Raw genomic sequence first — 16,436 nt, 5'->3', positions numbered from 1 at the left:
AGCAATGGTATTGAGTGTCTATTCAATAGTTCTAGTGGTTAAAGTTTTGATGAATCTGGAAACCTTTCCCCCACTGGCTGTAGTAATTACATTCTCACCAATACTCCACCTTCTTACTGGGTTTGCTATTTTTGTCTTGTGCCACAACCATTCTAATGGAGTGACGTGACATCTTGTTAGGCTTTTATTTGTATTTCCCTGACATTAGAGAAGCTGAGCATGCTTCTATATATCAGCAAGTGATTTGACGTCTTCTTTTGAAAAATGTCTAAGTGCAACCAGTTTTTCAATGGAGTTGTTTTTCACTTTTTTGTTTTTTGTTTTGTTTTGTTTGTTTCTTTTTTCTTTTATTTTTTGCTTTTGCCTTTGGGTTCTTTCGCTTCCTTATATATTGGATATATTTGAATGAAAGGCTAAGAGGAGTTAGATTGGAGTCTGTGGGAGTCTGAACAGAAAACAATAGAGACAGAGAGTTTATTGGCTTAGCGATACGAGTGGGAGGGTACCTCTGCAGTACAATTGTGAACCTGGGGTTTTGGGCAGTATTTCAGATTCGATACTTTAATGCATCTAGTTCATAAAGCACCCTTTCCACTAAAAAAAATCACTCTTTAAAAGTAGATATTTAGCAGCATCGGGATAACAGAGTGGCAAACACACACTCTAATTCCAACATTGAACAAAATGGAACAACCTTCTACCACAAAACAAAACCTTCAGTGTTCTCTCCAACATATAAAACATGATCTCTCATTGCACATATAGCTACTCTGGGTTTTTGTGGACATATAGCTACTCTGGGTTTTTGGTATGGACCAGAGGTACTTGAGTTTGACTCAAATAATCACTGAAGGCTTGTTGTTTGTTTTATGGAGTTTGGATCAAACTCAGAGCCTTGTACATGTTAGGTAATCACACTAGCACTGAGATACCTCAATCCTTGTTTTTACTGTTGTTTGTTCTTTTCTGAGGCTGGGTCTACTATGTAGCCCAGGTTGGCCTCAAGCCTATATGTAGCTCACTATGCAGACCAGGGACTTGATAGGTAACCCAGGTTGGCCTCAAGCCTATAGTCCTATTTCAGCTTTCTAAGAGCTGAGGTCATGAAAAAATGCATTTTAAGGTATTACTTTTTGAAACTGGAGATAAAAATATGTGTAAGAAGATTCCAGTGCTGGACCAAGGACTTTAGGAAGGTATATACTTTTCTGAATCTCAGCTTTTTCATAAGCCAGGGGCATCGGGATCAGGGTAGCCTCAAAAGTCACTTGATGATCCAAATGTTTTGCTTCTGTGACACATTTCAATGTGAACATCTCCTGTGTTGCAGTCGTGTGGGCCTTGCTGGTCTACGTCAGGGGATAGCTTTTCTCTACAAGAAGGCCTTGATCATGGTAGTATAAGATCTGTCTAAAGCTGTTCATGGTGATGCTGCAAGCCAAATATTGGGAATGCTGTCAGCAGTGATGGGTCCTTTGAGAACCAGACTGCCTTCTCGGCTCTTATCATCTCTCACGCAATACTCATTCTGGAATTTTCCCAATAAACTCTAAGTTGGTAGCTTTAAATTGTGAGTCATCTATTAAATCTGTTCAAAGGTATCCTAGACACTACGGAAAACAGGACATGTGACAAATACTATAAATGACTAGAGTGCAACACTGATAAATCAGTCCAAGCAGGATGACTTACCAGCTTTGAAACCTCACCAGCCTAATGTATTAAAGCTCACAACTCACTCGTGTAACTTTCTATCATTTTCCTCTTTCCATAAGACATTTGATAACTTCAAAGACGCTCAGATGTCCATCAGGTTACTCCACATCTCACTAGCACAAGAGGAACAAGAAAGAATTGCTCTCTCCTAGGAGGAGAGCTTTAGATTAGTGTCTCATTGTATTGGGCAAGGCCTAGAGATGAGGACCCACCCTGTGGGAAATGTGCCTTATCAACAAGCTTTGGAGGGGAAGAAAATGAGCTGACACCACAGCCGAAGTCAGGATGGGCCACAGGTCCTGTGTGGCAGAGAAACAAAATAGGGAACTCGTATCTTCCAGGTAGTGGTCAGGAAAGCTGCACAACTGTGGACATTTCTCAACTGGCCCTGAGGAGTCTCAACAATTTCAACTGCTGCTGAAGGTAAAATATGAACTTTACATCCTAATGAGGATAATAAAGTTGAGAAAGATTTAGCCACAGATGAAAGATTGTTTTAGTAATTTCCAAATTGAAATTTATTATTTGGTCTTCATGGGCACACCTTAGGCATCCAAGAATTATTATTTATTTAGGTTTTCGTGACAGGGTTTCTCTGTGTAGTCTTAACTGTCCTGTGCTCACTTTGTAGACCAGGCTGTGCTCGAATTCACAGAGATCTGCCTGTGTCTGTGCCTCCTTGAGTGCTGGGATCACAGGCATGTGCCACCACACCCAGCTCTAAAATGTTTCTTAATGGAGGGATCATAGTAGCCATCAGGATAGGAGGCGTGTGACATCAAAGCTTTTTTTTTTTTTTTTTTAACAATGTTAGTTGTAAACATACAAAACGAAGTCTTCTTTCTCTTTCAGGTGGAAGAAAAATAACACCAGTCAAGGTCATGTGGTTCTTCTCTGTGATGCAAAATATATACAAAAGTGAATAGAAAATGTTATGTGGAATATATTCTTCCCACATCCTTTGTCCCTTAGGAGGCAGGTGCTAACAAACACCGATGCACCTCACCGGGCATTCTGAACATAGTTCTGCATGCAGAGATTTTGGTTCGGTTTCAGATTTAGATCGTGCATCCTTTCATGTACACTGAACAGCTTTCGTGCATTGCTCCTGAGGACAGAGAACTGTCTACACTGAGGCTTATCTGTGGTTCTGATTGTGCTGTGGCATCAGTCAATGAGCTCCTAAAGCATGAACACTAAGAGAATGCCTTGTTTGTTTGTTTGTTTGTTTGTTTGTTTTGGTGTTTCATGTAAGGCTGCCTGCTTGCCCATGGTCAGCCCAATTTATACATGGTCATACTGGCTACTTTTTGTTTGTTTGTTTAAATAGCTATGTCTTGTAATTTGTACATTTCAAGATAAGAAATCTGTCCTGAGAGATCAAAGCCTCTGAAACAAATGCCACTTTAGATCTGCCCTTAGAGCGGATTCTTGAAAACTACACATAGCCTCCGGGATTCCTTAAGTGAACACCTGGATGCTACCTTCTGAAAATGAGTCAACTGTGTGCACAGTGTGTAAGTTGCTCTACACACTGTATTTTGCCTGTCTCTGCTTCTGTTGTATCAGAGTGATGTCAGGCAGTGGTGGCACAAACCTTTAATCCCAGTACTTGGGAGGCAGAGGCAGGTGGCTCTCTGAGCTTGAGGCCAGCCTGGTCTACAGAGTGAGTTCCAGGGCAGCCAAGGATACACGGAGAAACCCTGTCTGGAAAACCCAAAACCAAAACAAAACAAAAACCAAAAACATTTGCATTGTGGAAACCTACATATTAGTGACTAAGATACTTTGTATCTGTATTCCCATTGTTTTCCTAATGATTTCCCATCTTAGTGATCTTCGGTTCCAGGAGGCAGTTTCTTCCTCAGGGAGTGTATCAGTTTCTACAGACATTTTGGTTGTTACCAGCTGGCGTTGGGATACTTCTGGCACAGATGCCACTGACTTTTAGTGCAGAAGCCCACAGTTGCTATTAACCCTATCCTCTAATGAAGACAGTTCCAAAAAAATCAAAGATTAAAAAAAAAAAAAAAGCCAAAAACTGCTACAGCTGAGGAATTAAAAATTTAAATGGAGGGGCAGTAGCACATTCCCACTTGTGGCTGCCTGAGATTTGTCTATTCCTTACATTAGGATAGTGAGTACATCAGCAGAGGCATGGTCAGTTTTTCTGAGATTTTTAGCAGTTTCCTAATTTTGCAGCTTTTTTCCTCCCCCACATGTTAATTATGGCCATAGAGCTTCCTTTAAGCCTCTTAAATGCCTTTCACATTTGCATTCTTTAAATTATATGTAGGCTTAGTATGGTGGTATATGTCCAGAGTCTAAACACTCAGGAAGCTGAGGCAGGAAGATCAGCACAAAATCTAGGACAGCCTGGGCTACACAGTGAATACCAGCCTGATCTATAGAGGGAGGCACTGTTTCAAAATACCAAACAAAACAATATAACCCCTCCAATGTAAATATTATATACACATCTATCCATGGATTGGGCTGGATGGACAGATAAACAGAGAAGAGAGAGAGAATTACTTGCCTCACTGGGCTCAAAGGATGGGAACATTTAGTCAGTGGGTGACTTCATTTGTTTTACCTTAGGGCAGAAGTTCACACACTGGCAAGGAGCCAGAAATCTTTCTTATCACCTCCCCCTGGGAAGGCAGCCTTGCCAGGCCACAGAGGAAAAGGATGCAGCCAGTCCTGAGGAGACCTGATAGGCTAGGGTCATATTGTAGGGGAGGAGGACCTCTCCTATTGTGGATTAGGGGAGGGTCAAAGAGGGAGAAGAAGGATGGGGCTGGGAAGAGATGAGGGAGGGCCCCACAGCTGGGATACAAAGTGAATACATTGTAATAAATAATAAATTAAGAAAAAGAAAAAAGTGTTCTATAGAAAATGTTAATACATTTAGCTCTTGTTATAAGAAAATATCAAATTATACTACCAATAGAAATCTCATTTGTCTTTTCTATAGATTTGGGATACAGGATTCTTCAGAAACTATAGTATATTTTTTTACATGTTATAGAACGGCTATGTGATTATGCTTTTCCTTCCATCCTTCCCTCTCATTCTCCCTCTCTGCCCTGCCTCACATCTTTCTTTTCCTTTTATGTAACTCAGCATTTATTTCCATTTTCTGAAAATGAAAGGTATTTTGAGACTTTTACAGCATTAAACTTGTCACAAGCTTCAAGGGTATAGGTTGTCTGTGGCTCATGAATGCTGGCCTCCATTTAGGGAGTCTGGGTGGATAAGAAGGCAGCATTCTTGAACAGAATGTGTTCTTCAGTCGGATGTACATGACAAAGGTTCATTCCATTTCTGATGCAAGCCATAAGATCAATACTTGTGCTTATTTATCAACATAAAAGTGAATTTCTCTTTAAGACATCTGCAAATAACAAACACCAGTAAAGTAAAAACACTCTGTGCACAACTGGGACATCCAGAATAAGTTAGCTTTATAATCAGTCCCTCAAACTCAAGAAAGTAACTGGTTCCATTCCAGAGCAATATGCAAATGCTTCAAGGACAGGGATATTTATTTTGGTAAATTCTAGTTTACATACCAGGGAAAACAAACTAAAACTTACTGCCAGCTGTTAGCAGCTGCCTCATATTTCCATGCAGGGTTATGCAGAAGCATGTCTGGCTGAATTATTACATTGCATTTACCAAGTACAGCCACCTCCTGTCATTTGGCACCTACTCCAATTGTCCCTATTTTAATGTCCTAGTATTGAGCCTGCCTCTTCTGGAGCAAACCTAACAATGCAAAAGCATTAAGTCATGGTCACCATTTCCCCCCTTCCCTGCTATTGCATTAAGAGCTGTGTTTTAAATGAGCTCATCTTTAAAGCTAGCAGGCACACGGCTTCCTCAGCAGAGCGATTCTTCTTTCCTAACAATGGCAAACGGACATGTGGAATGGGAGTGAGAACACAGCAACAGGCTATGTGCGGCCCCCACATCAGCTCTATGTCCCAGCAAATGTTCAGTTTTTTAAGCAGCAGGAAAGTAAAAACGAATTATAATGTTCTCCTCTAGGTTTCCTTTGTTAGGATACAGAAAGTAAAAAGGAACACTGGATTAGCCAAAAACCGAGTTATGACTCTGCAGATTATATGAAGGAAATTAATAAAGTTCTTTCAAATAAAGACTCTAATCATGCTGAAGCTTGTAACAAAAGGTTAGAATATTAACTCCCAAAGCATATGCGACTTACTACTTTAAAACAAACACCCAGAAAGGAATGTAGTTCTTCCTTATCAAATTTCAATTAAAAACAAAAACCTAAAGTCATCTTTAAATCAACATTTCTCAAAGAGAATCAAATCATAGATATTTTATTAGGTCAAAATCAAAACCTGATTCTACAATAGAGTCTCCTCTAAATAAGGAAATTCATAAATCTGACTTGCAATTTTAATTTGCTGTTCTGTAACTGATGGGTAGAGCTGACCAGATGGATCAGGGGGTAAAGACCTGAGTTAGGATCTCCAGAACCCACAAATTGTGGAAGGAGAGAACCCATTCCACAAACTTGTTCTCTGTTCTCAGCGTGCACTGGTTTTGTGACCCCTACTCCCTGAAAGAATATAGAGCTACCTTAAACTTGACAGTAATTTCAAGCTGCAGGCCACTTTGAAGATGTTCATGCTTTTTGTTATTAATAATTTTTAGCCACAATTATGGTTAAGTAATCACAGGTAAAAATTCTCCCTTCTATTAATTACAAGCTACTCCTTGGTTAAAGCTCTTCTTAAATCCAGGGCTGCTCAGCCTCTGGATTCCTCTAGACATGGCATCTACCGACTTGGGGTCCACACACTGTCGTTCCCTGGTGCCCCTAGGATGCATATGCTTTGTTTTTAGGATTCAGTCTAAGCGATTCATCCCTCGGGCTCCTTCTCTGCTGCAGTAATCAATTTCGCTGCCTTCCAATGTTCTCACAGTGCTTTCTACATTCAGTAGAGCACCTACCAACATATCACAATTGTTTGTCAGCACGCTGACCCATCACTTTTCACAGCAACATACCCTCCTTAGTGGGATTCATTCTAGACATCTAAGAGCCTAATGTTTATAAAGTTATATAGCTATTTTTGCGTGTTTTCTCTTAAAATCTTTGCTGGAAGATTTTTTTTTTTTTAATTTGAGAAAGAACACTGCATACTAAGTCTGCATACCAAGTCGCTTGCCCCTTACAATCTAAGTTCAACAACGATTTGTCTAAGATTAAAGTTAATTAGTTGAATAAAGCAATCTATTTCTAAAATCCAAGGGCAAAGGACAAACATACAAAACTAACCTCGTGAAAAACCTAAAAATACATTAAGTGTGCTTTAAAGAAGAAATGAGCCAAGAATCTGGCTACCCTTAAAAAAGAATGATTATACGGTTATCAAACACTCAGCTTCATGTAGGCATTTAATTAAGCCATTTATTGCTTCAAATGTGTCACCATGAACATTTCATATACACTACAGCAGTAAGGCCTCATTTTTTACCCCCTATAAACTGTGAATTCACCTTGGGCCTTGTGTGCCGCCCACTGTTACAGAAGTTTGGTACAACAAAGATTCTGAATGTCCTTGGTGTAAATGTGACAAAGAATATTAATTACTGCAAGTGTTGCTTTAATGAGGTAGTTCCATGTTTGGCCGTAAGTATGTATGTATATACATATATACATAGCTGTATAATTTAGTGACAGGTTTGACTCATTTCTAAATATTTAATGTAAAATTTTGGTGTATTTCCTTATATAGTTCACAGGAGAGTCAGTGTTTGAGCTCAGAGCTTGCTACCGTGATTTCTAAGAGACTCAGTAACTAGAACTTAGAAAGGAGGAGCATCTGTTCCAACTGAAGGCAGGGGTGCTCCTGACTTCACAAGGAACACTCTCTCAAAATGCGGCGATGTCCTCGCGCCGGCCGGCTCTAAGAGTGACAGAGTCTAGAAGACTCACACTGTGAGTACAGAATGAAATGCCTTTCATCTAAGCATCTCCAGATAGCACAGGACCGGGCTAGTAGAGCACAACTGTATACATTGCTCAAAGGATTACAAAAGCTTCATGAGAACACTATAACATCCTTGAAGATATTAAATCCTAGGGCCCAGATGAGCCTGTCTTCAGGGCCAACGACAGTTATAAAGGTAGCCTATGGCCGCTCAGCACTCCCGGAACTTACAGCTGGGCGAGGCTCCTACAATCCATCAAATATCCTTTAGGTAGCACTACACATATTTAACACTGCCTTTTGAGTAAGCTCTAAAAGATTCATAAATGGGCTTCATTAAAGCACAAATCTGATGGATTTCATACATTTCAATATAAAAGAAGTATGCTATAATAACCATCTTTGAAGTTTCAACAGTTTTTCCACCCATCTACTGGACATATTTCAGACAAACCCTTTACTATGCAGAGTCCATCATCTAAACAGCACCTATAGAATGAGACCTTGGGAGTGCTTTGAAGACATCCTGCAAGCAGCATTACTTTGGTTTCACAAAGCCCAGAGTGACTTAAGACTTGAATTAACTGCCACATAACTACACCACAGAATTAAAAATGGAGCCAAATTTTAAGGTCTCTTTAGTCATACTGACCACACTGCTGCCAGTCCAAAGATCTACAGCCAGTATTTTCATTTTATCTGCTGTAATTAAGTTCCTTTTATATCCCTTAGAGTCAAAGCAGAGAAATGGTGTAGAAAAATACATTTGACACTTCAAATTTACATTTAAAATGCCCTTCCCTTATTCTCATAACACAATCTCCAACCATTATTATAGAAATCATAGATTACATAGCATTCTGCATGCCAACGTCTAATATTTTTGAGTATGAAAATTAGAAATAAATTGCAATTAAGAAATTTTCATAATTAAATGTGTAAAGTATAAATACAAGTTATTTTTTTAAAAACTTTATTTTAACACCTAATACAATTCCAATTTAAGGATTACTCGCACAAAAAAATAAACACATTTGGTATAAAAATGTATCACTTTAACGCCCTTTCCCCCAGAGACCCCCACCCCCACCCTCTTGAGCTGCACTCTATCTGGATGCAGAGACATATAGACTAATGGCACGAATCAGGTTTCACCTACAGGAGTTTCTGTTATGTACCCAGGTACTCTAGAGGACACCAGCCCACTTCATCACATGACCCAATTCCTTCAGCCTGCTGAATGAGTTTCACAAAGAAACAAAGCTTATAAAGGCATCTTAAAAACCATTATCTTAAATCCTTTTTAGAAGGACTGACATATTTTTGTTTTTGTTTTGTTTTTTGCAACCATTTATATACAGTGTAACATAACAGTTCTGGAGTACAGTACATGCAGCAGAATATACCTGTTGAATATAAAATACTTTCTTAAAATCTTCATCGTTGGAATTCTTTGAAGTTTAAATTATAGAATGCCCATTACTTTGAGAAAATGGTTGAGGAGTACAAATGTCTGCATATGTTGGCCACAGAAATAATCCAAGGCTAACTGGAATAATATTCATAGCACACCAGGAGTGCATAAATAATTTACTTACATTATTAAAATACAACTCATAAAATTCAAGTTCAAGATCTTATAGGATTGTCTATGTGAATCCTCTAAGTGGTTGCCTGGAAATGAGTTGTTTCTTCTTTCTCGTGTCTTCCTTTCTAGAGTCCTGTATAAAACATCGAGCTGAAGCCCTTCCATCCTGCGGCGAAGCATCTCTATTTGTGCCGACTGCCTCTTCTCTTCATGGCCGCAGTGCACTGTGGGCAGTACCACTTGCCCTTCGGTGCTTCTGTCAAGCCAACACACCCATAGTGGAACCACTCTATTGGACACTAGAAAGAAAAAGGTAAAAGCAAAACAAAAAAGGTTGGTACTTCTACAGAACAGATGGGGAGGGGGGCATGCTCAGGAGACACAGTATTTCATTTAACCAAAATTAGGTTTGTGCAATCAAATTTCTTGGATCCTGGCAGTGACTTAGATGTTACTGAGTCCAACTCGTTTACCTCATGGGTGAAAAAAATGGATGCACAGAAAAAGGATGCATCTTTGATAAAAAGGAGGCTCACGGACTCTATTACCTGAACACTAAAGAATGAACATTCACGCACTGTCATCAACTTGGACAGCCACGCAGTACCATCTTCCAAGACAAAGAAGACAAATCTTAGGTAAAGAAGGAAACTATGTTAAAGATTTAAAAATATCCCCCCGTAACTGTTGTCTTAGGAAGTGGAATGAGCTGGCTGTAACTAAAGACATCACGTGGGGCAGCTGGGCTTCCTTTCTGGAGTTCTATTCAGAGATATGGAGAGAAATCCTCCTCTCAGAAAGATTCAGAAATCCTTTAGTCCACAGGAAGTCTCCATAGCCACAAGAGCACAGGAGAAACCAGAGAACCCCAGAGGACACAGACTAGCTACCATGAAGATAACACAACAGTTAGCCCTATTAAAGCTCCCTCCCCAAACACACACGTGACTGCACAGGGCAGGCGGAGAGGACCTGTGTCCTAAAGAGCACACTGCACCAACCCTGCCAGGGAAGGAACATTCACAACTGCCACAGTAGTAAGCCAATGTCTGTGATTCTTTAGATTACTTGACAAATGCTGTTATACTGGAATTCTGACACCATTAGTGTCACCACTGTCATAGATTTCATGCTACTCCTTTGAAGGAAAAGAGGCTGCTGTAATACAGTTATGGAACGGCCTAAAACCACTAGACAGAAATCTGCTCAGCATTTAGTCAAACACATATCTTTATCCAAAATGAAATCCCTTTTGTGGTTTGAACATGAAACTCCACTGGTTCCACTGATGAGCTGGCGTATCTGAACAGCTGGTCCCCACTAGTGGCACGGTTTAGGAAGTGTCTAGACTTTTAGGAGAGGGAACCTTGCTAGAAGTACCTCCCTGGGGTGGGGTAGGGGAAGTTGAGGTTTTCTACCCTGCTACCACTTCTACTTGCTGCCTCACTTTCTGCCTCCCCGCTGTGGGTGAAATAGGATCAGATGGCTTCCTGACTGCCAGGCCATCCTCACATTCCTGCTGCCATGTCTCCCCTGCCAGGATGGGCTGCTCCCCTCTGAACTATAAGCCAAAATAAACTCTTCTCTGCCTTAAAGTGCTTGTTGTCAGGGCATTCTTATCAAGTAACTAATATACTTCCTAAGACAGGAAGGAGGAATCCTTCCTGCAAATCTCTCATTTCCCATCAGAGATGGCTTGTACAGCGTGGAGGAGGGAATGCCGAATGCTGCAATGATGAGAGGGAAATAATCCCACATTAGGTCTTAATTATCCCCCAGTATCATTTGACTAAAAGAGCTTAGGGAATTAAAGTCTCATTTCTTCACTGTGATAAACGGCCTGAACTCTAGCAAATACAGTATCTTTAGCAGAAAAAAAGGCAAGCACTTAGAACTTCCAAAGCATTCCTTAGGGACTTAAGCAGGGACCTCATTAAGGGACACAATGCTGCTGTGGGCGTGCAGACACTTCTATCAAGATGGTATAGTTATGACAGAAGAAAACCTGATTTCCAGACTGGAGATACAGTTAATACGATAAACACTCAATTATCTACAAATTTTTATATTTCAAAATAAAAATGAACACTCACATCTTGGTTATCACATCCCACCATCTCGCCATAGGATACCTAGAGGAAAGAAAATTAGATAAACATTATAACTATGTACCATCCATTTAATCTAAACCAGGTGTTCATGATGTCAGAACAGAAACTCACTGAACATACATTAAGATGAAATTTGGAATATGGTGGCTTTTCTTGTTGTCTTTCTTAAAAGACTATGGGACAAGGCAAAAGGATATGCCCAGAAACCAGCCACTCTTTGGAAGTCTGAAAGAATTCGCTGGGCAGGCAAGCCTGACTGGGAGCCAGCTGAATGGTGTGATCCTCGTGGTAAACTATAGTGCTTCTTTCTGGCTATCCAACTGATGGATTTTACTTCCTCTTGGGTCACTTCTGCACCAACAGACCATTTCACTGAATCTGCCTACTGAAGCCAGCACAGAACAGATGAAGACATTGGGTGTCTTCATCTATAACTCTACACATAGTTTTTTGAGACAGGGTCTCTCAAAACATTAAGAGTGTACATACCAAAACCAACAACAAATGTAACCAAGTCTGCCAGAAGTTAATTTAGAAGAATTAAAAAGTGTTTTTTTTTTAAAGGCCCCAGTACTAAAACCAACTAAAACGATCATGTGATACAAAAGTTTCAAACTGGAGCATAGGTTTTAAGCTAAAATAATACTAAGTGTTAGAGTGGGATTTAGGAAACACTATGCATTCTCAGTTTTAGGTAATACATTTTTAGAAATACCTTGGTAGACTTTATCAAACATTTATGACATCATTGTATTTAAATGGATTAATAAAAAGTATTACAGAAATTACATTAAAATGCTTATTATAATATTTATAACAAAAGAAATGAGAATTATACTAATCTACAGCTAGGAATGGACTAAATAGATGATGATATAAAATAAGAGCTAATTTTGAAAATGTTTTAAAAGAACCTTTTTTTTTAGTAAGCAAAGGACAGTGATAAAAAAGTACATATTGTGACTATACTGAACTCACTGTCATACAAACATATCACATCCACATATATGTGTACATATCTGTTATGGAATGAATGCTTGTCTCTCTAACATTCCTGTTTTGAAGTCATACCCTCTAATTGAAGAGCGTGCCTGTGAGGAGCAGATATGGTTAAGCAAAGCTGAAGTCTGATGGCTCCAGTGGCTGTCAGAGAAACGCTGAGCTTGGCACATGCTTGCATATCTGTACGATATGGTCTCCTTCTCTGATTCATAAACACTCAGTAAAAAGGCATCTGTCTTCACACTTAACGAGTGGCCTTGCCAACAACCTAACGAATCAGCTCCTTAATCATGCATTTCCCAGCATGAGGAGATGAACTTCTGCTGTGTGAGCCACACGGCCAGTGGTATATTACATTAGCCAACATGTACATAGTGGCACACGCATGGCATGCAAGGTAAATAAGGCTGTGACATCAAAGTGTCTCACCACAGCTTGTATGGGAAAGCTGACATTATATGTAGTTCATGTTTCTTTACATTCTTAGTATTTATAGCAAACATGCTACTTTAATAAGACAAAGATGCACATCAATCTCCCTTGACTTTAGCTAGAATAAAATGTGCTGATTTTGATAGTTATCCATCTATTCAGAGCGCACTTATATAGATGCGCAGCAGACGTTTACCTGGTTACAGATGCAGTATCGAGGTTCATTTGGGTCGTAAGTCCAATCAACTTGACTGTTGGAATCAGATTCGGGCACTACTGTTGTTTGCTGGGAAACTTCTTGTACGACAGTTGATGATGACGAACACAAAGATAAGGAGGAAGAGGAGGAAGAAGAGGAGGAGGACTGCTGGCTTGAAGACTTGGTGTTGTTTCTGAAAGAATTAAAAAAAGATCGACTTCCTTTGCTATGACAGAGGTTCCCTGAGAGTGACTCCTAGCGGCACACTGATGTCTGATGCTATGCTACAGTGTTTGTTTCTGGGGAATACAAGTATCGAGAAGAAAACATTCTTAAAATTTTCTATTTAAAATAAACACAAGAAAATTCTCTTAAAAGGTTTCCAACTTTTAGAATCAATTTCTAAATTAAGGTTACTATCTACTGTTGACTTAAAACTTTTGGTGCTATTCAAGAATAGTAGTTGCACTATCTCACAGACTTTCTATTTTTATTGTTAATCGAATACTTCTCACCAAAACCTAAAAAAAAATATACGAAAGTATGTGGTAAAAATCCTTCTAACAGCAGCTGTCATGTGTCCTATGCCTACCAAGTCCATAAGATAGAGGTGAGTGTCAAAATTCACAAAGTCTTTACCTCCAAATCTAAAGTGCTAAAATGCAGAAACTTATTAAAAGGAGTTCATTAAATTTGGGCAATTAATATCAATTTTAAGATGTGTAGTAGTTCTTTGGATATTTTTTCTTTCAGGAATTTCTGTAGAAAAGTAATACATTTAAAAAGAAAATTATTTTTTAATGTTTTTTTCAACCTAATAGTTACTAGGTAACTAATGCATTTGGCCCAGCATTTCCATTTTCCTGTTCAGATAACAGGAACAGTCGCCTCCCTAGCTCTGACTGGCCAGATCTCTCTATGTAGGTTGAGCTGGCCTTGATCTGAGGTAATCCTCCTGTCTTTTAAGTGCTTACAGAGCATCATCATGCCTGGTGTGCATTCTCTGTATGTATAAATTCCCAGGATACTCATTACTTCAGATGAACAGTGTGGCATGTGATGAACAGTTTTCATTTCCAGAGTTTATACAATCGTCCTAAGTATCTCACATATCAAGTCTAGGGATATTGTCATATAAACAGTTTTGGAAATGTAAACAAAAATTCAGATAGTTTACTATTAATCAAAACAAAAAATTTTGTGTAAAAAATTCCTGGAATACAATTTGCACTATATATTAATTTACCATCAAACACCAATAGTAATTTATCTGAAAAAAAAAATGAAAGTAAAAAGAAATCATTTATACATAAACTCAGAAAATTACAAATGACTAACATTTGAAAGACTTCCTGCCTTCAAGGTAAGGTGGCACAAAGGGCTGTCTGCCTACCCTGGTGTTCAGCTTGGGCCACTGCACGCTGTCTGGATTAATTCATGGAGGCACAGATAAGGCTCATGCAAACAGTACCGAGCAAAGGTACACGCTACCGTGACAGAACTTACTTGCTCTTTCTGCCACTGCGTGAGTCGGCTGCTGAGGAACTGGCATTCTGGGTTAAGGTTGTCATGAGTGCCGATGAGGAGGAATAGCCAGCTGTTTCTCGGGGCATTGAAAATTCTTTTCCCAGCTGAAAGTCATTATTCTTAAATGCTTCATAACTGGCTTTTAAACTTGATGTTCTTCGTCCTTCTTTCATCTTAAGTAGGCATACATGGAGAGCATTAATAGAGGTAAATACATATTTTCTCTCTTTTCTTTTTAATTTTATTTATTTATTTAACTTTATTTACTTTGTATCTCTGCTGTAGTCCCCTCCCTTGTCTCCTCCAAGTCCCACTCACCCTCCCTCTTCTCTCCCTGTGCTCTTCCCCTAGTTCCCTGATAGGACAGGACTGCCTCCCCTCCTATCTGACCCTAGCTTATCAGGTCTCATCAGGACTGGCTGCATCACCTTCCACTGTGGCCTGGCAAGGCTGCCCCCTACAGGTGGAGGTGATCAAAGAGCCAGCCACTGAGTTCATGAATCTGTAAACAACCTTGATGTCCCTCAACGAAGGAATGGACACAGAAAGCGTGGTCCATTTACACAATGGAATACAACTCAGCAATTAAAAACAAGGAAATCATGAAATTTGCAGGCAAATGGTGGGAACTAGAAAAGATCATCTTGAGTGAGGAATCCCAGACACAGAAAGACACATATGGTATATACTCACTCATAAGTAGATATTAGCCATATAATACAGGATAAACATACTAAAATCTATAGTCCTAAAGAAACTAAACAACAAAGAGGACGCTAGGGAAGATGCTTAATCCTCATTCAGAAGGGCAAACAGTATAGACATCAGAAGTAGGAGAAGATAAGGAACAGGACAGGAGCCTTCCACAGAGGGCCTCTAAAAGACTCTACCCACCAGGGTATTGAAGGAGATGCCAAGATTGATAGCCAAACTTTGGGCAGAGTGCCAGAATCCTTATGGAAGAACAGGGAGATAGAATGACCTGGAGGGGACAGGAACTCCACAAGGAGAATGACAGAGTCAAAATACCTGGGCCCAGGGGGTCCTGTGGAGACCAACCAAGGACCATGCATGGAGAGGACTTAGACCCACTGTTCAAAGGAAGCCCACTGGCTGCTCAATGTGCACGTGGGTTTTCTAGTAAGGAGTACGGAAGCTGTCTCTGACATAGTTTCTCTTTTAAGTGTTACAATTTATGGTTATTTAAGTCATTTCACATAAAGATTGAAAATCATTTTCACGCTAAATTGAGAATAACCATGGGAAACGCAACTTCTTAACTTGCACTGTTTACAAACTACAGAAATGAGCGAACTGTAGCCAACACAAACCCAGCAGAAAGCCCCGGCGGCGCAGAAAGAACAGCAACTGTCCTCAGAAGGACAGGAAGGTAACTGTGTACCGACTGCAAGAAGGGTCAGCGTGGGACTGAGTGGTGCACCACTGTAGCCAACAACTTCTGTGCAATATTAATAAACGTCATCGATCTAAAAGTTCAGCTTCAAACTCAAACCACACGATGTCTGAAACCTCTGTTTGTTCATACCTAATAGTTCTTATTGGGGTTTGCCAATGGTGGGAATAAACTGTAACCCTTGCCTGTAAAGCTCTATTTACCTGTGCTGTTGCTTGCACTGCCTGAGCTGCTGCCATGGTGATTGCCCCTGCGCCAGTCCCTGAAGATAATGAGCCAATATTATAGGATGCCAGGGGTTGGGATGAATTCACATTGTAAGCATTGTTGGAGGAAGCTGTAGAATTATTTCGACAACCTATAAAGAAGTAAAGAAATAAAAATGGTTGCAGAGAAATAACATTACTGAGTTTAAAATAAATGATTATATATATATTATATATATAATATATATATAATCATTATAACCATATAT

General features: G+C 39.6%; 1 protein-coding gene across 1 annotated transcript in view; it reads right to left on the bottom strand.

Annotated features, from left to right (window-relative positions):
* Positions 1-8,676: 8,676 nt before the first annotated feature.
* Ing3 (inhibitor of growth family member 3) overlaps positions 8,677-16,436 on the bottom strand; it is a 29,882-nt gene continuing 22,122 nt past the window's right edge. Inside the window, exons 8-12 of the mRNA XM_055608234.1 lie at positions 16,165-16,319; positions 14,527-14,720; positions 13,018-13,213; positions 11,370-11,408; positions 8,677-9,575 (exon numbers count right to left, since the gene is read on the bottom strand). Coding sequence (XP_055464209.1) covers positions 9,459-9,575; positions 11,370-11,408; positions 13,018-13,213; positions 14,527-14,720; positions 16,165-16,319 — 701 coding nt within the window. The 3' untranslated portion in view covers positions 8,677-9,458. The remainder of the gene's footprint in view (positions 9,576-11,369; positions 11,409-13,017; positions 13,214-14,526; positions 14,721-16,164; positions 16,320-16,436) is intronic.

The sequence above is a fragment of the Psammomys obesus genome, unplaced genomic scaffold (assembly GCF_907164565.1).
Source record: "Psammomys obesus unplaced genomic scaffold, mPsaObe1.curated_primary_1811, whole genome shotgun sequence".
Taxonomy (NCBI): Eukaryota; Metazoa; Chordata; class Mammalia; order Rodentia; family Muridae; genus Psammomys; species Psammomys obesus.
Note: the sequence above shows the minus strand (reverse complement) of the source record. Positions and strands in the feature narration are given on the sequence as shown.